General features: G+C 45.8%; 1 protein-coding gene and 1 long non-coding RNA gene across 4 annotated transcripts; one reads left to right on the top strand and one right to left on the bottom strand.

Annotated features, from left to right (window-relative positions):
- Positions 1-1,473: 1,473 nt before the first annotated feature.
- On the top strand, positions 1,474-14,266 carry Arpc3 (actin related protein 2/3 complex subunit 3). Its single transcript, XM_048447366.2, has 7 exons — positions 1,474-1,632; positions 6,706-6,805; positions 8,734-8,810; positions 11,339-11,407; positions 12,165-12,291; positions 13,137-13,231; positions 13,951-14,266. The coding sequence occupies exons 1-7, from the start codon at positions 1,627-1,629 to the stop codon at positions 14,011-14,013; spliced, it is 537 nt and encodes a 178-aa protein (XP_048303323.1). The 5' UTR covers positions 1,474-1,626; the 3' UTR covers positions 14,014-14,266.
- Positions 14,267-16,218: 1,952 nt separating this feature from the next.
- Positions 16,219-23,276, bottom strand: LOC125408790 (uncharacterized). Of its 3 annotated transcripts, XR_014998347.2 has the most exons (6): positions 23,199-23,266; positions 22,831-22,960; positions 22,071-22,148; positions 18,949-18,985; positions 17,390-17,544; positions 16,219-17,284 (listed from the first exon to the last, which is right to left on the bottom strand). It is a non-coding gene; the product is annotated as an uncharacterized LOC125408790 (long non-coding RNA). The 3 variants fall into 3 exon arrangements; XR_014998346.2 differs by lacking the exon at positions 22,831-22,960 and having other exon boundaries at positions 23,199-23,276; XR_007234579.3 differs by lacking the exon at positions 22,831-22,960 and having other exon boundaries at positions 16,219-17,235; positions 23,199-23,276.
- Positions 23,277-23,314: the final 38 nt, after the last annotated feature.

Raw genomic sequence — 23,314 nt, 5'->3', positions numbered from 1 at the left:
CCACATTGAATTGTGTTCAGCTTTTCAGAACCCTTCCCAGCAGGTGTGATGAAGGTCATGGGGAACAGCTGGAAGGTTTTACTCTAGCATCCCTCAAAGGTCAAACTCTGGCAGAGTGAGGCTGAATCTCATTAAGTCCTGTTAGACTTTACATTACAGAGCATTTTATATCATTTCTTTTGTTGAGTCCTCACAACAAGGTCCAAGGCTTCTCTGGTTATTTGGTGACCAGTCTTCCTGCTGATGCTAATTAAGTCCTCATAGAAATGTAATTTAGGGCCTGCCATTGGTGGTGCATGCCTTTAATCCCAGCACTCAGGAGGCAAAGGCAAGAAGATTCCTGTGAGTTCAAAACCAGCTTGGTCTACAGAGCTAGTTTCAGGAACAGCCAGTGCTACACAGTGAGACTGTCAAAAAATAAAATTATAGGGCTGGAGAGATGGCTCAGCGGTTAAGAACATTGTCTGCTCTTCCAAAGGTCCTGAGTTCAATTCCCAGCAACCACATGGTGGCTCACAACCATCTGTAATGGGGTCTGGTGCCCTCTTCTGGTCTGCAGGCATACACAGACAGAACATAATAAATAAATAAATATTTAAAAAATTATATAAGGTTGATGTCAATGGTGGGTTTGTCTCCATCTTTGCAGACTGTGGCATCACTCTGGCCCTTATGCTGCAATTGGTTTTCATGGCCACTTAATCTTTGTTATGGAAGGCATACGCCATACCTGTGGGAATGATACAGGACACACATTTAGTGGATGACAGGTCAAGATGTAGGCCCAGGAGTTTTTTGCCCTTTACCCCCGTGGTGGTCCCTGACTGTCTCAACGTGACAAGGAAAATAGAGACACCACAAGTATTTCGGGCAGTGGTGACGCACTTGGGAGGCAGAGGCAGACGGATCTCTGAGTTAGAGGCCAAACAAAAACCCACCACAAGTAGACATCTTAAAACTAAGCAAAAGCAAACAAACCAGGGAGTGATGGGGATCACACCTGTGATGCCAGAATAAAAGTAAACAAGTGGAGGCAGATGGATCATGAATTCAAGATACATATACACACACACACACACACATATGTGTATATATATATATATATATATATATATATATATATATATATACAGTGGAGGTCAGCCCGTAATCAAACTCAAGACTCTCAGGGAAATAAAAATGAGGGTCGTCGAGATGGCTCAAGTATGTAAGGGTTCCCCAAGACCTGAATTCGATCCTCAGATCCCACATCGTGGAAGGTGAGAAATGATTTGGACTTCCCCACGTGGACTGTGGTAAAAATAAAAAACTAGACATGGCCTCAAGGAACTGAGGCCAGGGCAGGAGGAAAACGCGGGAGGTGATTATTAACCTCTGAGGGGTTTTTTAATTTCAAAGCCCAGCCTTCCTCTGCGCGCAATTTACGCATGCTCGCACACCCTCTGGCGTCCCTTTTGATTAGCGCAGCCGCAGCAACAGGGGCGGAAGCTAGACGGGAAGTGCATCTCTTCGCTTTGCCCGCCTCTTCCGGATCACTTCCGCCCACTCCACCCAGGCTCGCTGGCCGGAAACGTTTCGCGTTACCTTGAGTCCTGCTTCTCTGGATCGAATCCGGACACCGCCAAAATGCCGGTAAGGCTTCGAGCCCGCAGGGACGGGAGTCCCGCTCTAGAAGGCCGGGGAGAGGGGAAACTGCCGCCCTCCTCTCCTGCCCCGGCTTTTTGCCTCCAGCCCCAGGACCCCTTTCCTCGCTGTTTTCTCTCGAGACCTGCAGTGTTCCCAGATCCCACCCGAGAGCCTCGAAGTTAAGAGCGACGGCTTGTTATTGATTTTAAAATTAGGGTCCAGCTTCTCCTTTTCTCCCCCACCCCCACACCTTGTCACTTCCACTTCCTCCTCCGCCTCTGGTGGGCCTGCTGCTAATCTGTCAAGATCACTTCCCTGACGGATCCCTACCTTGTCCTCCCTGTTGTAACTGCATTTCTACTCCCAGACCCCCACCGAGTCAGCACTGGTTTCCAGGAGTTTCCTTTGTCGTGTGCTTTCGAGTGGGAGGAAAAAATGAGAATAGTCTGGTAGTCCTTAACATCTGACGCCAGTCTCCATCATGGGTTCCGTTTTGCAGATTAGTAAAGGGATAACTGAATGAAGTCCACATTGGACATGCTGAACTCTCACTATGAAACCAGCACTGGTAACAGCAGCGACTAAGGCCCTCTCAAGGAGTTCGCATTTTAACGGGTAGACAGTTACCATGTAAATATAAATAGGAGGTAGTTTCAGATCTTAACAAATCCTATGAAGAAAAAAGATGGAGGACAACACTAGCCTCCATGGTGGTACTTATCTCTCATTCCAGCACTTAGAGGCAGAGGCAGGAGGACTGCAAATTTCAGGCTGAAGTGGACTATGTTTTGAGTTCTAGGTCAGCTTGGGCTATATAGCTATAAAACCTGTCTCCAAAATATGGGGGAACAATAGGCTCTGGAACGTGCTTGTGCAAGAGATGGGGGTGGGAGCAGCTCACGTTTATTCCTTCAGCCCTGGGGAGGCAAGAGTCAGGCAGATCCTCTGGGCTCATCGTCTTAATCAGCAAGCTCTGGGTTCAGAGAGAGAAAATGGCTCAGTAGATTAAATGCTTAGGTGTTTAGGGCATAAGGACAAACCTAAGTTTGGCTGCTTAGTACCCAGTTAAGCAGCCGGGGAAGGGGCTCTTGCCTGTAATTCCAGAGCTGGGAAGGTATAGAGATCACTGGGGCTCCTTGTCTCACAAATAAAGAGAAAAGCAGTTGTGGAAGAGACCTCTGGCCTCCACATGTGTACTCATACACCTGCATGCACACATGAATACATATACATACACTACACACACAAATGCTAGAAGTAATTGAGGAAGAAACCCAGCATTGACTGTGTCCTCACACACAAACATGCATGAACGCATGCATGAACATGTGCAAAAAGGCCACTACAGTGTCCAGTGACGGGTGGTGAAAGGAGAACAGGTGTAACTTTCAGCTGTGTGTGTGTGTGTGTGTGTGTGTGTGTGTGTGTGTGTGTGTGGTGGCCGCACTGAGAATTGAACTCAGAGCCTCATTGCAGGCTACATAGACCCTCTACCACTGAGCTATATCCCCACCTCTGTTTTGCCCTTTATTTTGAGAAAGGGTCTCATAAAGTTGCCCAGGCTGACCTTGAACCTGTGATCCTTCTGCCTCAGCTTCCCAGGTAGCTGGGATCACAGACCTGCATCACCATGTTGAGCTTTGTAAGGTTTATGAGTCTTAATGAATCTTACAGTTACTGACCATTGAGATGTATGTGGAGACCCAGAGTTATTGTCCAGATGAGCCCTTCATTCTCAGGATGACACTGTTTTGGCTTTCCTGAAGGAACTAGGGCTCAGGGAATTAAGTGACTTGCACAATGTTGCTTACAAGTAGTAAAGCCAGAGTTTAAGCCAGAAAGAAAAGCTATGCTGTGCTCATTCTAGTTGGACAAAGAAAGTTCTGGACTTAACCTGTGGTTATTTTATGTCAGCTTTCTCTATTAGCGTGAAACATCACACATATGCCTGTATGTGTCTATATTTGATCTCATATGAGGGCCTAGAGAAATGGCTCAGCAGTGAAGAGTGCTTGCTGCTGTTGGAAACACATATATTCGGTGTCACACAAAGAAACACATGAATAAAGCAAAAGCAACTTCATGAAGCAGTTTCTTTTTTCCAGAAAAGGGTGTAGCATGACCTGGACCCAAACTGAGCTAACGAGCACAATGGGATGGGTAGCTCATCTAGGTCTTATTCTCAGTCAGATGGTGACTGTGTCTTTCACGATTGGCTAGTTTTCAAAGATTCTTCATGAAGGAAATGAAGGGAGGGGGAAAAGAGTCAACCCCTCGGGCTGTCAGGTTCTAGCAATGTAGCAGTGCCTTTGGGTAACAGAAGTGTTACCAGGTAGAGAAATAAAAAATTGCATAAGAGCTGGAGAGATGGCTCAGCAGTTAAGAGCACTGGCTTCTCTTCCAGAAGTTCCGAGTTCAATCCCCAACACCCAAATAGTAGCTCACAATCATCTATAATGGGATCTGATGTCTTCTTCTGGCATGCACTATAATACATAAACACATAAATTACATAAATTAAAAAATGTTTTAAAAGTGCATAAAAGTTTTATTAGGTGGGACAGGTTGACTCTTGAAGGGCTAGTTACCGTCTGTAGGGGAAAAAGCCCCATTCTCACACTGCTCTTTTTTTTTTTTTTTTAAACCGAGACAGGGTTTCTCTGTAGCTTTTGGCGCCTGTCCAGCTCTTGTAGACCAGGCTGGCCTCGAACTCACAGAGATCCGCCTGCCTCTGCCTTCCGAGTGCTGGGATTAAAGGCGTGCGCCACCACTGCCCGGCTTCTCACGCTGCTCTTAAGAGCACTAGAATTTTTGTTCCCAGCATCCATATCCAGCAGCTCACAACCACCAACTCCAGGGAACCCAGCACCCATTTCTAGACACTGTGTGGGCACTGTATCCACACAGAAATTCCCATGCACAGATACAAAACATACACATAATTAATAAATTTGGGTTTTTGTTTGTTTGTTTTGGTTTTTCGAGACAGAATTTCTCTGTGTTTTTCTTTGGATCCTGTCCTGGTACTCACTCTGTAGACCAGGCTGGCCTCAAACTCAGAGACATCCACCTGCCTCTGGCTCCCAAGTGCTGGGATTAAGGCTTGTGCCACCACTGCATGGTCAATAAAATATTCTTTAATCTTAAAAAAATTACACTGTCATTCATTCTATCTTGCACAAAAACGGTGCTTAGCAGTCATTTGATGAATGAATGAATGGTTTTGTTCACAGCAGACATAAAAAGCAAAACTAGAAACCAGCATATGAAGTTGTTTGTCAGCACGACGTTCCCTCTCCTGTAGCTCCTACCTGCTCACCAGAGACATAGAGGTTAGCTGGTACAGTACCTACCTAGCATGCCTGAAGCCAATACTGTGGTTACCTAGTCCTATCATCTCAGCACTGGGGAGGTAAGAGGCAGGCGGATACATTCAAAGCCAGCCTCACCCACATAGTGAGAGGCCGTCCTGGGCCACATGGATCCCTGTTGGGGTTGAAGGGGGTCGGGAAACAGGCTCAAGGAAGAATCATTCAGTCTTGATTGATTGGAGACTTAAAGATAAGGAGTAGCAGATTTCAAAACTAGGGTGTGGGTCCTGGCTAGCTGGAGGGTGAGAAACCCGTTTTGTATGGTTTCTGTTATGGAATGCTCCCATCAGGAGGAAACGATATCCTTCCACACCACATTTCTAGCCTAAGGATATAAGCACAGGAGGCAGAGGCAGGCAGTTCTCTCAAAGTTTGAGGTCAGCTTGGTCTACCTAGGAAGTCCCAGGCCAGGCAGGGCGGCTCAAAAAGCAGGTCTGTTTTGAGATCCTATCTCAGGAAGAGCTGGTGCGGGGGTGAAGGTTCAGTTGGTGAAATGTTTTCTACTCTAGCATGCAGATCGAGTTCAGTCCTAGACTCCACAAAAACAGCTAGGTGTGGTGGCATTCCTGTAAACCTAGTGCTGGGAAGGAAAGATAGGAGGATCTCTGGGGCTTGTTGGCTGGACATTGAGCCAGTAGGTGAGCTTCCGGCTCAGTGAGAGCCCCTGTCTCAAATATAAAAGTGGGAAAGCGATTGAGGAAGGTACTTGACACTGACTTCTGACCTCTGCACACAAACACATGTATACCCCCACACATATACAGCCAGATCCATGAGGCCAAACACACAAAATACTAGTAGGATAAAAGAATGTTAAGAATATAGACAGTAGGGGCTGGAGAGATGATTCAGTGGTTAAGAGCACTGGCTGCTCTTCCACTGGACCCGGGTTTGAGTTCCAGAACTCACATGACAGGTCACCCTGTCTGTAACGCTAGTTCCAGGGGTCTGACTCTCACATAGACATGAATGCAGGCAAAAACATCAATGCATGTGAATAAAATGAAAAAAGGAACAAAGAACATAGACAGTAAATCCAGATATAGTGTGTGGCATATGTCTTTAAGCCCAGCACTCTGCAGGTGGAGGCAGGTGGATCTCTCTGAGTTCCAGGCCAGCCTGGTCTTCATAGTGAGTTCAGTACAGCCAGGCTGCACAGAGAAACTGTCTCAAGAAGAACAGAAAAAAGAAAAAAAAAAAAAAAGATTTTGTTGTGAGTTCCAGGACCACCAGGGCTACATAGTGGAAACGCCATCTTAAAACAAAGCCGGGTAGTAGTGGTGCATGCCCTTGATCCCAGCGCTTGAGAGGCAGAGGCAGGTGGATCTCTCTGAGTTCAAGGTCAGCCTGGTCTACAGAGCTAGTTCCAGGACAGGCTCCAAAGCTACACAGAGAAACCCTGTCTCAAAACACCACCCCAAAAAAACAAAAAAGGAACACAGACAATAGTCAAATGTAAGGTTTTAAAATGGTGAAGTGGTAGGTACTGATTACTTCTGTTTTGCACATCTGATTTAGTTTGGGGGCATGGCTGTGCTTAACAACCAGCTGACAGAAGGTCTCAGCATCTGCTGGTTGGTATCTTGAGTTAGGAGCTGGTCACACTGGTGCTGCCACCCCTCTCCCTGAGTTAGTCTCAGGTGGGTGTTTTCCTTTGGAGGACTGGCCTTGTCCTGTAATGCTTCTTGTCTTTGTTCCCTGTTTGCAGGCTTACCACTCTTCTCTCATGGACCCTGACACCAAACTTGTCGGCAACATGGCGCTGCTGCCCATCAGAAGTCAGTTCAAAGGACCCGCGCCCCGCGAGAGTGAGTCTCAGGGTTCTTTTCCATTTGGGTTCAAAGTGTCCAGCCTAACAGTTTCCAAGACCACAATTCCCATCTGTGTCCTCGCCCCCTTGCCCCTCCTCTGCCAGATTCGCTTTGACCTCCTCTTACGTGAATTGTTTTTAACACTGGGTGAAACATAAGTAAACTCAATAGATTTGGCAAGTCACCCCAGTTTTTACTTGATTCTGAGAAAAAGGAGCAGATGGGAAAAGGCAGACATGAGGAAAACATCAATACTAAAATGTTAACAGCTCAAAGAAAAAGAACGTTGGCCCAGTTTGCAAGGAAGAGCCGTTTGTTGTATGGTTACAGATAACACATTGTGCCGGAAGACACAGCCAACCTAGAATGGAGAAAACACTAAGCATCTTCCTTGACTCCTCGAGGAAAAATAAGAGCCTAAGAAACTAAACAAATGAGGGGTGACTTCTTCCTTTGCCAAAGGACTGGAACTGTTGGAGTAGATGTCTGTGTTGTGAGTTATCTTAGCATTGATGAGATGAATTCTGGGGCAGGGGGACAGCCCCATGGTAAAGCTTGTGCATGGCGTGTCTGAGGCCCAGGGTTCAAGATCAGCTGCAGAAAAATTATTTTCTGTTGTGCAAATACCTCTAGATGTCTTTGTGAACCATGTTCTGCTCCAGGTCCCCTCTCCTGCTCTTTCCTCCCAGGTGCTCAGGAGAAGTTTCCTTTTCTTGAGAGCAGAATGCAGAGAACACAGCTAGAGTAAAATACTCCACTGGATCCTTCAGCGGAGGAACTAGCTAGGTTGTAATGGGGTCGCCCAGGGCTGCAGCCTTAGGGCTGCTCTGCCTGCACCACTGGAGACTACGGCAGCTGAGGACAGGAAGTGTCTGTCGGTGGCCTGCTGCAGCCAGCTGCTGCGTATCAAACCCAGAAAGTCTGTCCTTTCAAAATGAAAAAGAGAGAAGAAAAGATTGCCAGAGAAATTGTTTAATGAGATCTGTTTGTCACAGAGTGCTTCTGGCTTTCCTCAATGTGGCCACTTAGAACAGCTCATGCTGTATTTAGACCACAGTTTCCATAAAAAGAGAGAAGGTTATCTGAACCCCAATGTTCCTAAATAATTTGAGTATTTCCCTTGAAACTCCAGCGTACGGGTTCAAATAAAATTATATTGGATGTTTTTTCCTTTTCAGGGCACTTTGTTAGAGTGTTGGGGCTGGAGGTATGGCTCAGTGGTTAAGGAGTGCTTCCTGCTGCTCCAGAGGACAGAGTTGAGGGCCCAGCACAACCACCTGTAACTCCAGCTCCAAGGGATTTGATGCTCTCTTCTGGCCTTTATGGGCCTCTGCACTCATGTGGCATACACACAGACACACATAGAAGGTTTTTCTGTTTGTTTTTTGGTTTTTTTGTTTTGTTTTGTTTTGTTTTTAAAGGGCGATAGCTCGTGTCTCAGCCCATTTTTATAAGTGCATTGAGGTCTTAAATGGTTACTAAGTAGCAGTGATGGTTTGCTCTGGGTAGTAAGAATTAAGATGGTAATTTTTTTTAATTGATTGAATTTATTTTTCTAATGAGCACATAGATTTTTTTTCAGAGATAGTAAAACTAAAAATAAACGACATTGGTTTCTAGAAATACTATTGAAGACTGTATTTCAGTAGCCCTATTTATTTTTTTAAGATTTTATTTTATACATGAGTGTTTTTGCCTGGTGACATTTGAGCCAGAAGAGGGCACCAGATCCCCAAGAACTAACCCAGGTCCTCTGCAAGAGCAGCCAGCGCTCTTAATGCCTGAACCATCTCTCCAGCTAGCCCCAGCCTCATTTTACTTCATCCAACTCCAGATCTTGTGATAATTACACTTGGAGACCTCTCCTTACAGTTGTGGGTTGACCGTTTCCCTTTGGTAATATCTCTACCTTCCTTCCTCCCTAGCAAAAGACACAGATATTGTGGATGAAGCCATCTATTACTTCAAGGCCAATGTCTTCTTCAAGAACTATGAAATTAAGGTAACTTCCAGGGCTGGGGATGCTTAGATTTCAGATGGGGATAAATGTCTACTTGAGCTGGGCGGTGGTGGTGCACACCTTTAAACCCAGCAAGGGCAGGAGGACTGTGTGAGTTCAAGGTCAGCCTGAGTGAGTTCCTGGTCTACAGAGTGAGTTCCTGGACAGCCAGGGCTACACAAAGAAACCCTGTCTTGAAAACCCAGAAAAAACAAAAATCCATCCATCAATCTACTTTGAAGTCAGGGGTGCTGGGAGAGTTAAATGAAATGACAGTGAGACTAGAGTCTGAAGTGAGGCTGAGTGGGAAAGGCTATGGGTTGGGTTGGGTTGTGTTTTTTTTTTTTTTTTCTTTTCCTTCTTTTTTTATTTTTCTTTATCTTTTTCTTTTCCTTTTTTGAGATTATTTATTTTAGGCTAGGCATGGTTGTATACACCTTTAACCCCAGCACTTGGGAGGCGAGTAGATCTGTATGAATTAGAAGCCAGCCTGATCTATATAGTGAGTTCCAAGACAGCCAGGTCTCTGTAAAGAAACCCTGTCTCAAAAGAGAGAGAGATTATTTATCTGTGTATGTGCATGCATGTACACACCACATATGTGCAGTGCCCGTATGGGCCAGAGGAGGGAACTGGGAGTTGAGTCCCTTGTAACTCAAGGTAGAAATGACTGTAAGCTGCCATGTGTGTTCTGGGAACAAACGTAGGCCCACTGAGAAAGCGGCTGCTCTTACCCACTGAGCTTTCACCCCAGCCCGTGTTAGCTTTTATTCTTCCCCTTCAAAATCTTTGCTATTCTGCAGGCCAAATGACCCACTGCCTCTTTTTGCAAATAAACTTAGTTAGAACACAGCCATGTTCATTTGTTTATGTATTGGCCATGGGCTGCTTTCATACTGAACAGTGGCTAACCAGCCACAACAAAGACTGCATTAGCCCCAAAGCCTAGAAAGCTCATTTATTATCCAGTCTTGATAGAGTTAGCCAAGCCCCGGTCTAGATGCATCTGTATTTACTTAGTATTGATTAAGCATCCAGGAAATGCCAGGCCCATGTTTATGGATAACTAGTCAAAGTCTCATATGTTGCTTGTTTTCTTTGAAACAGGGCTTTACTATGTAGGGCTGGCTGGAACTTGTTATATAGGCCACACTGGTCTGGAACTTGTAGTAGTTCTCCTGCCTCTGCCTCCCACTACTCTTGTATATGTGCAGGTTGGACACAGAATAAATTGCTGTCATACCAAGCTGAGGCAAGAGGACTGTTATGAGTTCCAAGCTGAAATTTTGTTTCAAAAAAATAAAAACATGCCCTTCTTCCTTACTCTAAAAAACAAACAGGCCTGGAATGCTCCAGAATCCTAAGCTACAAACTGGATTTTGGAGTGTTTCAGACTCAGGATGTTTAACTGGTGAAATCTATGCAGATATTCCCAAATGCAGACCATGCCAGCATCTGGAAGACTCTGGTCCCAAACATTTCAGAGGGGCGGTCTATTGCACTGCTGTGTTGTGGACCCAGCTGGGATGGAGGGGAGGGAACCATGAATGACCTGGCCCTTCCTTGAACCACTTCTCCCCTTCTCTCCCTGTGAGGAGGGTGCTCAAGGAGAGAATAAAGGGGACAGATGTACAAAACATCTCCTGAGCTACTGCCATGAGCCAGGCACAAAGAAGGGCAAGGAATGTTCTTGACAGTGTTGTAAACTGTGTGACTTCAAACTCTGCTTGCTCGACTCTGGGATATCAGGATCCAACAGGATATGGACACTGTCCAGCACTGAGCAGCTTGTGCTGTTTGTGAGAGGTGTAATAGGGACAGGCTGGATGTAGTGCGCCTGTGAGGAGCCAGAGGCTGAGGGATTGTCCAAGAATTAGACTAGCCAGGGCTGTGAAACAGAGACTCTGGCTCATCACAAAGCAGAGCATAGGGGGCATGTGTAACCTTTTTTCTAACTATAACTATAAAACTGGGCCTGGGATACAGACCACATGTGGTCAGTAGTCACTGTCTTTAGATTCTCCTGCTGGTAGGTTGAGATGTCGGGCCTGTAGGGCTCTCTAGGGCTCTCCCAGAACTGGTCATGTGAAATGACTTCTTCCACTGCCAAGGAAGGATGTGTCTGTTCTGAGACACTCAAGGGAAGAATGGTTTTTAAAAATAAGCCACCTTAGCTGGGCAGTGGTGGCACACGCATATAATCCCAGCACTTGCGAGGCACAGGCAGGCAGACCTCTGTGAGTTCAAGCTCAGCCTGGTCTACAAAGCAAGTTCCAGGACAGCCAGAGGTACACATAGAGAAACCCTCTCTCTCTCTCTCTCTCTTTTTTAAAAACACACTCTTATAATCCCCTGCAACTGTTCGTTCTCCACCTTATACAGCATGAGAAAGGAGCCGTGGAGCAGAGCAGCCATGCAGCTGGGCTTGGGGAGACCGTGCACCCTGTGGGTTGCCAATGGATAATGAAGGCAGACATGCTCTGAAGTGTCCATCTCATGTGGCCATTATGTTGTTTTCTTTTCCCTCGCAGAATGAAGCAGATAGAACTTTGATCTACATCACACTCTACATCTCTGAGTGTCTAAAGAAACTTCAAAAGGTAACAAGGCTTGGCTTTTCACATAAGGACAACAGACAGAGAGACAAGCTATCCCTCAAAACCACCCGGGTTTGCTGAGACCAGAGGAGAAGCCAAAGCTCTCTCTGCTGCAGTCTCTGAACCCATAGGGAACTAACATGAAGGAGGGCGGTGAGGTGTCAGGAGAGACAGTAGTCTCCCTCATCCTCTGAGAACAGTTGAGCATTTGCATCGGGTGTGGAGTGGACAGCAGGACACAGCATGTTAGCATCTCTCCCACTTAGAGGCTCACAGTCCTCGTGTATTTGAAAGAGCTGACTTTGAAATGTGTTCAAATTTATCACTACTTCAGAATTTAACTAATAAGATCTTATTAGGGCCAGTGTGGTGGCACACGCCTTTAATCCCAGCACTCTGGAGGTAGAGGCAGGTGGATCTCTGTGAGTTCAAGGCCAGCCTGGTCCATATAACAAGTTCTAGGATAGGGCTATGTAGTAAGATTGTTTCAGAAAACTTAAAAAAAAAATTAATGTATGCATTTAGGAAGAGAAATGTGTTCCTGTCTGGTAAGTTTGGTTTTCAGTGTTTTAGCTATTGTATTCCACTGCCATAGTTTCTCTGGTTTTACTTCTTCAACAGTGTTCTGAAGAGGGTTGCAGGTTCACTTGCTGCAGAAGGGCACTCACGAAACCTGGTATACTCCTGGAAGCTGCTGGCACCAAGCAGCTGGAGTTTGGGAATTACTCTTTTTCTTATCAAATGTGTCCTTTAATTTTAGTGCAATTCCAGGAGCCAAGGCGAGAAAGAAATGTACACACTTGGAATCACAAACTTCCCCATTCCTGGAGAGCCTGGCTTTCCCCTCAATGCCATCTATGCCAAACCTGCGAACAAACAGGAGGATGGTGAGACAGGACTGTGCATGTGAGGGTGTGTGTATGTGTGTGTGCGCACGAGTGCAAGCTCATCTTAACTGTTGGTGTTGATTTGTGGTTTTTCGATTGTTTCTTGGATGTGGTCTCTCTGTAGTCCAGGCTGGTCTTGAACTCATGAACCTCTGCCTTGATTGATGTTCATTTTTTGTATATGGTGTGGAGGCAAGCAAGTAGGTGTGGGTGTGAATACACTTGTGGGCATGTTCACTTGTGTGCGTGGAGACCAGAGATGGATGTCAGGTCTTCTTGGTCATTCTCCACATTGCATATTGAGGCAGGCTCTTTCGCTCACCCTGGAGCTCTCTGATCCAGCTAGTGTAGCTGGCCAGCTTGCTCAAGGAACCCCCTGACTCCGCCTCCACTGTGCCCATCTTACCTTTACGTGTGTGTTGAAGATTCACACAGCAAGCTTCTTCACCACTGAACTATCCATCCCCCCAGCCCAGTGACTGGTGCTTAGGTTGACAGTGAGGCACTCAGCACACATGTGTCACCTTACTCTCACAGAAGAGCTTGCTAACAAGTGTCACATGCAGAGACTGTTGGGCCAAAATGAATGTAGTTATAAGACCATTTGGAGTCAGCAAGATGGCTCAACCGGTAAAGTTGCTCACTGCCAACCCTGACAGTCCTGGGACCCACACCAAGGAAGGAGTGAACCATCTCCTGCTCATGCACGCACACACAGTGATCTGGACCATTCTTTCTTTCTCTAAGCTGTTCGAATGGATACAGGTACCTTGCTAAGATCAGTGTCTGGCTGGACAGGCAGTGCGTCTGGCATATCTCCTCACATGCAGATTTCCCTGTTTCAGAAGTGATGCGGGCGTACCTACAGCAGCTGAGGCAGGAGACTGGACTGCGGCTCTGTGAGAAAGTTTTTGACCCTCAGAATGATAAACCCAGCAAGGTGAGCCTTTTGCCCTGTTGCCTTTTAAGCCACCGAAGCCTTCTGTCACAAGAACACTCACTTCTGCCCAACCTGGAGGGCTTGGCAATGCAGGTTCACTGCCCTGCACTCACTAATGAACAGATTCCAGTCATGCACAGGGTTTGTGTATGGGATATGTAGCCATTGGATCCAGTCTGTGGGTATTATATAAAATGGCATGGCGTTTGTATATAGCCTCTGTGTATCCTCTGTGGGCTTTGAACGCCTCAGGTTACCCACACTCATATCATACCGAATTCCATGTAAATGATGACTCTATTGCATTGTGTAGGGAACAGTCACAAGGAGCAGTTGGTGTGTATTTAGTACGTGGTAGGGACCCCTGGGGAGGGTGGGGTTTGAGAAAATAGCACAAGCTGGGCTAGAACTGGCTACACATCCAAGGGTGACCTTGAGCTCCCCCTACCTCAGCCTCACTAGTTCTGCAGTATATGGGTACATTACTATGTCTGGCTCACACACCTTTCCCCCCTTTCTATCTATGGATGGATGTAAGTCTCACACCTATGGAGGGCAAGTAAACACATTTACTTTTTCTGCTGTGGTCACCTTTAATTTAATGTAAGATGCCAAGCTAGTTTAGATACAGTTGTGTGTCATAAGTTAACTGGAAATCTGGCCTGCCCTTGAGGTTGCATTGTGCCCCGACCCTGAGTTTTGCCTTGTGTCTTTGACAGTGGTGGACTTGCTTTGTGAAGAGACAGTTCATGAACAAGAGTCTCTCGGGACCTGGGCAGTGAGTGGAGCCCGGGAAGCCACCGCCTGCAAAGCCCTGGGCAGCATCACATCAAGGTGTACACAGTTCTTTGTGTCCGTTCATAATGGATCATGAAGTGAGGAGCGATTGTGTCTTTGCCAGAAAAGCTCTTGATCAAGAATTTGGGGGGGAGGGGTCGGGTGATCTGAATTTTCGGCAATTTCAAGCTGGTACTTAATACGTAATAAATGTCATTGCTTATCTTAGACATTGAATTAAAACATTTTTGAGATAAAGCTTACACTGTACCTTTTATGGAAAGGGGTGTGGGTGGTATATTTGAGAGTGGGGGACTGGTTTTTATATTTATGATTTGGTTTGTCTTTTTTGAGACAGCCTCACTACATATGTAGTCCCAGGGTGGCCCGCAACTATGCCTCCCACATGGGCCTTAAACCCCAAATCCTCCTGCCCCGACTTCTTATTCTGGGATTGTCGCAAGTGTCTTCCACTGTGCCAGGCCCCATCATAGTCTTTCAAATAATGGACATTTTAATGGTTGTCAGTATATATGTGCAGTTTCACAACCATAACCTACATCTAAATGCCACAACCTTTTTATCACACCCAAAAGATGTGTGACCTTCCTCCTTTGCTCCAAAGTCTTTCTGTTCCCAGCCTCTGGACTAACCTAATCTATTCCCTGTTTTCATAGATTTCTTTACTCTAGATATTTCATATACTAGAGACCTATAGTGGATAATCCAGCCCTTGAGTCTGGCTTCTTTCACTTAGCATGTTTCTAAGTCCCCCGTTCCTCATGTAAGAGGAATCTGGCTTCTTTCACTTAGCACAGCATCTTCGTGTTGTATCTGTGTGTAGCTCGTTCCTTTTTATGGCTGAGTAATATTCCGTCTTGGTGCAGCTCACATTGTGTTTATTCATTCATCATCCAGTGGACATTTGTGTTGTTTCTATTTTGGAGCTCTGACCAAACAGTGTTGCCAAGAACATTGGTGTGCACATTTTTGCTTATTCTATCCCTCAGTGGAACCGCTGAGTCACATGGGAACTGTTTAGCCTTCTGGAGAACAGCAGTTGCACTGTTTTACATTCCCACAGGGACATGCAACCATGCTGTGTACCCCCATCTCGCCAACGCTTGTTTCCTTCCTTTGCTTTCCTGTGACTGTAACATGGCGTCTCATTGTGCTTTGATCTCTGTTTCTCTAAGATGGGTAGTTGCTTTGCATATGACCACTTAAGCACCTTCTCCAGAAAACTGTCTTTGTCCATTTTCCTTTCTTTTTTGTTTTGTTTGTTTGTTTGTTTGTTTGTTTTGAGACGTGGTCTCAACTATGTAGCTCTGACTGTCCCGGAACTCAGAGATCCAGAGTGGGATTAAAGGCGTGCATCACCATGGTCTGACTTTGAATTTCTGTTTTGGAGACAGAGTTCCAGGCTGATCTTGAACTTGAGGAAGTCCTACCTCAACCTCTCCATTTCCCAGATGCTCATGAGCCACCTCACTTGCCTTAAATAAGTAGATATGTTTATTATCTCTTTAGAGTGGGCCTCAAGTAACTCAAAGGCCTGAAACTGTCTAGGTAGCCAAGGATAACAACTCCTCCATCTCCCAAGTGCTCGGATCAAAGGTGTGTGCCGCCATGCCTGACTGAGTGTCATTTGAATTCCTGAGCTCAGTGCTCTGGAGGATGTGTGTATGAGCTACAAACTAGTTAAATACCGCTTTCAGTCCAGCACAGGGCTATGTACAAACCTGTCTAGGGCTGGACAAAAGGGTTAGTGATAGAGGCTGTGGGTGCAAGCCCAGTGTGAAAAAAAAACAGGAAAATAAGAAAAAAAATTTTTTAAAAAAGCCCTATGTATATTAAAAGACACATCTTAAAGCAAAAAGGTGGTATTCTTGGGTCATTTCTCCCGGCATGTCAGTCCCTAGGATTAAATTCAGGTTGTCAGGTTTAGTGGCAATTGTCTTTACCTGCTAAGCCATCCCAGGTCATGTTGTCCCCTCCCCATGACTTGTTGGTTTGCGGCAGGGTAGCCTTGGCTAGCTTGGGACTCACTATGAAGACTGGCTTTAGCCAGGCAATGGTGGCGCACACCCTTAATCCTGGCACTCAGGAGGCAGAAGCAGGTGAATCTCTGTGACTTCAAGGCCAATCTGGTCTACAAGAGCTAGTTCCAGGACAGGCTCCAAAGCTACAGAGAAACCCTGTCTCGAAAAAGAAAAAAAAATTTCTTCTGCCTCAGCCTCCCCCATGCTGGGACTAAGGGAGTATGCTGCCACACTAGAAAGTACAATTTAAAAGAATACTTTAGCAATAGGCGTCAAAATTTGTATGTGTGCTGGGAACTGAACTGAATGGGACCCAACCCTGGCAGATGTTTAAGTATGAAGTCTTGTTGGTCCAGCCATTCCCTACTCATTGATGAGAAAATAATCCAGCCACCAGTCTGCTTTCCATTCCCAGCACCTGCCTGTAATGCTAGCACTCAGGAGGTGGATGCAGGAGGATCAGAAGTTTACAGTCATCAGCTACATAGCAAGCTTAGGGACAGTTTGAGATCCTGTCTCAAAAAAAAAAAAACCAGCAGCAGCAGTTGGGGTTGTAGCCCAGTGGCAGAACACTTGACGAGCATGCACAAGGCCCTGGGTTCAATTCCCAGCCCTTTAATAATAGTGGCAGGTAATAAATAAAGAGCCAGTTTGGTAACCTTGTTCTTTTCCCATAAGCATCCTGTTTATATTCGTCATTTTACTAGGGCGCTAATTGCTGTCATTTATCATCCGGTGAAGAAAGGACACAGTGCACGGAAATACTGGAACAAGATTGATTTGCGTTCTTTCGCTCTAACTTTTTCTTCTTCCAAAAACTATTAGTACTGAAGATCTTAATAAAAAAAAAAAAAAATCAGTGGTTGAGGCTCTGTCCAGAGATAGCTGTAGCACTCATGCTGAAAGCAGTTTGTTTTGTTTGCCCTTTCATTTGTGTTTACAGATGTTAGAAGGCCACTCCATCAGCAGGGTGTAATTTTCAGGCCACATCTGCTCTGTGTCTATGCTGAGATGAATCGTCCATGGGTTTCTACTTTGCCTTGGCTCTGAAGCTCCAGTTCACAGGCGACCTGCAGTGTGTTGACACTTTAAAATCCAGTGCACCCTAGCCTGTATGGTGACACACGCCTTTAATCCCAGCACCTGGGAGGTAGAGGCAGGTGGTTCTCTGAGTTCAAGACCAACCTGATTTACAGAGTGAGATCCAGGACAGACAGGGTTACACAGAGAAACACTGTCTCGAAAATAAAATCAAAACAAAGCAGTTTAACAATTATGAGAAGTTCACGGGGCAAATACAGGACTATCATGAAAAGAGGTAGTTTACCGAAATACACACCTGAAGTCAGCAGAACGGGCAGTTAGCAATCTGAGCCTGATGGACTGAGAATATTTGTTGCTTTTGCAGAAGACATGGGTTTGGTTCCAGTATGCACTTAGTGGTTCACCTTCATCCTCAATTCCAGTTCCAGCGGTTCTGATGACCTCGTCTGACTTCCACAGGCCATGCAGACAAAATACTCACGTTAAATAAAAAGTGGGGGTTGGAAAGATGCCTCAGCGGTTCAGAACACTGGCTGCTCTTCCAGAGAACCTGAGTTCAATTCCCAGCAACCACATGGTGGCTCACAGCCATCTATGGTGGGATCTGATACCATCTTCTGGCATAAAAGTGTCAGATTCATAAAATCAATCAATAAGTAAATCCTAAAAAAAGGTAAATAAATCTAGCAGGGCAGTGGTGGCACAGGCCTTTAATGACAGCACTTAAGAGGTGGAGGCAGATGAATCTCTGGGAGTTCAGGGACAGCCTGGTCTACAGAGTGAGTTCTGGGACAGCCAGGGCTACACAGAGAAACCCTATGTCTAAGAAACAAAAACAAGCAACTTTTTTTTATTTTATTTTTTTATTTTATTATTATTATTATTTTTTTGCCAGGAGTGGTGGCATACACCTTTAATCCCAGCATTTAGGGAGCAAAAGCATTTGGATCTCTTGGGCTACACAGTGAGACCTTGTCTCCTTGTCTCAAAAAGAAAAAAATGAAAGACAGAAATGTTTCATTGTATCATTAAATTTGGCTTTTGCTTCTTAGTTATTGTATTTCAGCACAGTCAGTTTCTCTTGTCATCCTATTGGGGTTTAGTCACTGGCTATAGACTTGATAGACTGTAGGACCAGAGACTAGGGTCCCAGAGACATGGGATCAGGAAAGAAGTAGCTGAAGTCTGAGAAGTAAGGGTTGATGGGTGTGGCATAGGAATGAAGGGTTTCCTGTAGGGGGCTGTGGGCCATGGTGACTGGACTCTGGATGTCCCAAGCTGCCCCACGATGTGCCTGTCTCAAAGCTACCTCTAAATACTGTCTGTCCCTTGCACAGGTGTCCCTGGAGCAGCTGAGAAGCCCTAAGTGTTGTCTTGCCAGTTGGTCCCTTCTATGAAAAGAGGGCCAACTGGTTGGAAAGGTGATGTCATTTATTCCCCTGCCATTGTTCATGCAAGCTTTATATATATATAAAATTTATTTAACTTTATTTTATATGCATTGGTATGAAGGTGTCAGATTCCCTGGAACTGGATTTACAGACAGTTGTGAGCTGTTATGTGGGTGCTGGGAACTGAACTCGGGTCTTCTGGAAAAGCAATCAGTGCTCTTAACCACCAAGCCATCTCTCCAACCCCAGGCAAATTCTTTGTCCCACCAGTGGGACACCTAATCCTGCCAGAGTCACTTAGAGAAGCCAAACTGTGTTTCCCCGTGTAGGAAAGACTTCTGAGAAACATCAGGGAGAGATGTAGGCCCTTTGTGTGATGCTGGGCATATGGAAAAGGCCTGGGGTGTGCCAGCTTCTTCCACTGTGGTTCCTTTGTGTCACTGTGCACTGTCATGTGACTTACCTAACGCTCAGGCCAGTTACCACCCTGAAGCCTCTTCCTTGATAAGAAGAACGAGGGACAAGAGAGAGAGAGAGAGAGAGAGAAAGAGAGAGAGAGAGAACATGATAGTTAACAGCACTTGTTATTTTTGGAGAGGACCTGGGTTCAGTTCTCAGCACCCACATAATGGTGCAAAGCAGGCACCATTCTAGTTCTGGTGGATCCTTGGGCACCAGGCAAGTGCATGGTGCACACACATTTAAGAAAAAAAGACTAGATCTCTGTGGTGGTGGCGCACGCCATTAATCCCAGTACTCAGGAGGCAGAGACAGGCAGATCTCTGTGAGTTCGAGGTCAGCCTGGTCTACAAAGTGAGTTCCAGGACAGCCATGACTACACAAAGAAACCCTTTCTCGAAAAACCAGAAAGAAAAAAAAAAGGAAAGGGGAAAAAAAGTAATGTGTTGGCACACACCTTTAATCTCAGAGCATGGGAGGCAGAGGCAGATGGATATCTTGAGTTTGAGACTAACTTGGAGCCAGGTGGTGGTGGCGTGCACCTTTAATCCCAGCACTCAGGAGGCAGAGGCAGGCGAATCTCTGTGAGTTCAAGGCCAGTGAGTTCCAAGCTAGCCAGGTAGCCAGTGTTACACTGTGAGACCCTATACTGAAAAAAAGAAAAGTCCAAGATAATTTTGGCTCTGGAATGTCAACATTTTAATTCTCCACAGTCATGGAGACCTAATCAATCAACCAGCCCAGCCCTGTAGAATTGTCAATATAGGTGTGGCTTTTTACTGGGAACATCAGTTCACACCAGCCTTCTTTGTACTTTGGTGGTTGTTGTTTGGGACAGCCTCTCAGTAAGTACCCTTGGCAAGCCTCAAACCTGTAGCCAGGATTTTTTTTTATTTAAGATTTATTTATTTATTATGTACACAGTGTTCTGCCTGCATGTATGTCTGCATGCCAGAAGAAGTCACCAGATCTCATTATGGATGGTTGTGAGCCACCATGTGGTTGCTGGGAACTGAACTCAGGACCTCTGGAAGAGCAACAGTGCTCTTAACCTCTGAGCCATCTCCCCAGCCCCAGCCCCATTAGCCAGGCTTTTTTTTTTTTTCTTTTGATTTTTCAAGACAGGGTTTCTCTGTAGCTTTTTGAAGCCTGTCCTGGAACTCACTTTGTAGACCAGGCTGGCCTTGATCTCACAGAGATCTGCCTATTTCTGCCTCCTGAGTACTGGGATTAAAGGCATGCATGCGCCACCACCACCCGGCTTAACCAGGCTTTTATTTATTTACTAATTTTTAAAATTTTTAGTTTTGCAAGGTATGGTGGCAGACACCTTTAATCCCAGTACTTGAGAGGCAGAGGATCTCTGTGAGTTCCAGGACAGCCAGACCTTCAAGAAACTTTGTCTCCAAAGTAAAATCTCTCCTCTGGAAGAGCAGCAAAGACTCTTAACCACTGAGATATCTCTCCAGTCACTATTTTAAAAATAATGAGCCTGGTGCATGCCTTTAATTCTAGCACTTGGGAGGCAGAGGCAAGATCTTTGTGAGTTCGAGGCCAGTCTGGTCTACAAGACCTAATTTCCAGGACAGGTACCAAAGCTACAGAGAAACCCTGTCTGGAAAAATAAATACAAAACAAAACAAACCCAAAACAACAACAACAAAAATACCCACCACCACCACCACCAACAACAAAACAATGATACAGCATTTCATGTAGATATTTAGACTGGTGTTGATCAGAGGCAGTCTTGGAATTATTAGCCTGCACCACCTCGTCCTTGACCAACAGATCTCCAAGATTCTTGAAACTTTTTTTAAACAAAACGTTACCAGTGTTACCCAGAGGCCAAAACCCATCCTAAGTGGAAGGCCAGCACTCTGCAGCAGGACAGCTTAATGTGAGGCACAGTGTGAGGGAAGAGCTGCGCAATGGCTAACTGTGGTGTTGAAAACCGTTTCAAGCCAGCTGAACCCTACACAGTGGACCAAGATTCCAGTAGCCATCCTCTACTTACTTATGAAAGACTTCCCCATGTCTTGAACCTGGCAAATTTCCTGACCCCATCATGCACTTATGCCACAATCCACCTGAAAAACCTGTCAGCCATGGAGAGGTGGAAGAGGAGGATCAGGGTTCATAGCCAGCTTCAGCTCCATCATGAGTTATAGGATAACCTGTGTCACACTTCTAACGAAGATCCTAGGGATTGGCTAAAGGTCACAGTTTGGTCTCTGAGAGCCTCCCAGCTTTCGCCACTGGTGACGGAGGGACCTATCCGTCCCTCTTCACGTCTGTTTCCAGCTCTGAGTCTTCACCGCCTCACCCAGACTGCCACTGGCTGCTCTCATCTCCCTTGGCCTCTTTCTTTGATGGCTTGTTCTCACCTAGGATTCATAGTCTTCCTCCGGCTTCCAAAGAAGCACACACCCCCCTCCCGCCCACTTCACTGGCCACCCTTTCTCATTCTCAGGTCTGGCTTCCCCCATTTCCGCAACTCCCACAGCCCTCACACCCTTGGGCCAGGTCCGGGCAGGACAGCCCATAGTTATTGATGACTTCCTGGCTCTCTGGGTTTGTTTGTGTCTTGATCCTTCACATAAGTGGAGTTGGAGTTAGCCAGCACTTTCCATCTGGCTTCCTTCACCTAGGGGAATTTTATTTTTAGCATAATATTTTTGAGATCTGTTTTTCTTATTTCATGATCAGTTTTTTTCCAGTTCTTTTCCCTCAGCAGCGTTACACTGTATGAGTGTATCCATCTGATTCTTCATGGATTGCTCAATACTCATTTCCATTCTTTGGTTACTGTTGAGTGTGTTATATGCCAGGTGGTGGTGGTGGCGCACACCTTTAATCCCCTGCACTTGGGAGGCAGAGGCAGGTGGTTCTCTGTGAGCTCAAGGCCAGCCTGGTTAGTTTCAGGGTAAGTTTCAGAACAGGCTCCCAAGCCACACAAAGAAACCGTGTCTCGAAAAACTGGAAAAAAAAAAAAACCCAAAGTGACAAGGACTCAGCAGCTGGTGAAGTGGTTTCTGTGTCTTAGTTACTGTTCTATGGCTGTGAGAGGACACCATGGACCAAGGCAACTTATAAAATAAAGCATTTAATTGGGAGTTTGCTTACAGTTTCAGAGGATTAGTCCATGATCATCATGACAGGAAGCAAGGTCACGGCAGGCATGGCTGAGCGCTTTCACCTGATCTGAAAGATGGAGGCAGACAGTCAGTGAGACTGGACCTGGTATGGGCTCTTGACAGCCCCACATCTGCCCCATACCTCCTCCAGTAAGGCCGCAGTTCCTAATCATTCCTTAACAGTGCACTCGCTGGGAACCAAACATTCAAATATAGGAGTCCATGGGGCCATGCCAATCAAACCACCATACCACGCAAGCTTGAGAATGTGAGTTCTAACCCCGCATCTATGTAAGTAAGCAAGGAATAGTGGCTCAGGCTTGTGATCCCAGCACTGGGAAGGTAGAGACGTGTGCATGAACACACACACGCACACACACACCCCTAAATAAAGTAACGAAAACAAACCTTTTTTTTAAGACCTTGAATCTCAAATTTAAGCAAACAGCTTCAGTTTAAAATTTTGTTATTTGCATTTACCTATTTCCTTTCTGGGGGTGAAAGGCACATGGCTGTTGTGCCTGTGTGGAGGTCAGAGGACAATTTGAAGGCGTCAGTTCTCTTCTTCCACCATGTTGGACATAGGGGACTGAATTCGGATGGCCAGGCTTAAAGGCAGGAAGTGCCTTACTTACTCTCAGGTCGCCCAGCTTCGGTTTCAACATTTTAAAATTTTGGCTTCTTCGTTGGCAAAGAGGGAATTCAAAGTTTTAAATTTTAAAATTTATTTTGATGAGTGTCGTGCATACCTGAGTGTCTGCGTACCACATGCATGTAGATGACCATGGAATCAGGGGGAAAGGAGTCGGATGTCTTGGAGCTGGACTCACACAACGGTTGTGGACCGCCAGGAAAGGTACTGGGAACCGAATTCGTGTCCTTTGCAAAAGGAGCATGTAGGGGTTTTTTGTTTGTTTGTTTTTAACCGCTGAGTCGGCTCTCATAGCCTTATGGGAATGGCTTAAGCGTTATGGTTTCTGAACATGCAACCTAATAACGAGTTCGTAAAGGCTCGAGATGTTAACTGCGGCGTTAGCAGCGACCCTCGCTCATTCCTGTATCTCTCCTTTCTTACGTCCTCCCCCCGCCGCCCCCCCGATCTACTGGGTCACTTTACCTGGTAAACCATGCCTTGCACCAAGGAATCTACTTAGGGTAACAGGATACAAGCCACCGGAGGAGGGGGCGTGGCACCTTCACCTGGTGCGCACGCGTAGTTGTAAAAAAGTCGGC

The sequence above is a fragment of the Myodes glareolus genome, chromosome 2 (genome assembly GCF_982192425.1).
Source record: "Myodes glareolus chromosome 2, mMyoGla1.1, whole genome shotgun sequence".
Lineage (NCBI taxonomy): Eukaryota > Metazoa > Chordata > Mammalia > Rodentia > Cricetidae > Myodes > Myodes glareolus.
This window is presented reverse-complemented; position numbering and strand designations above follow the sequence as displayed.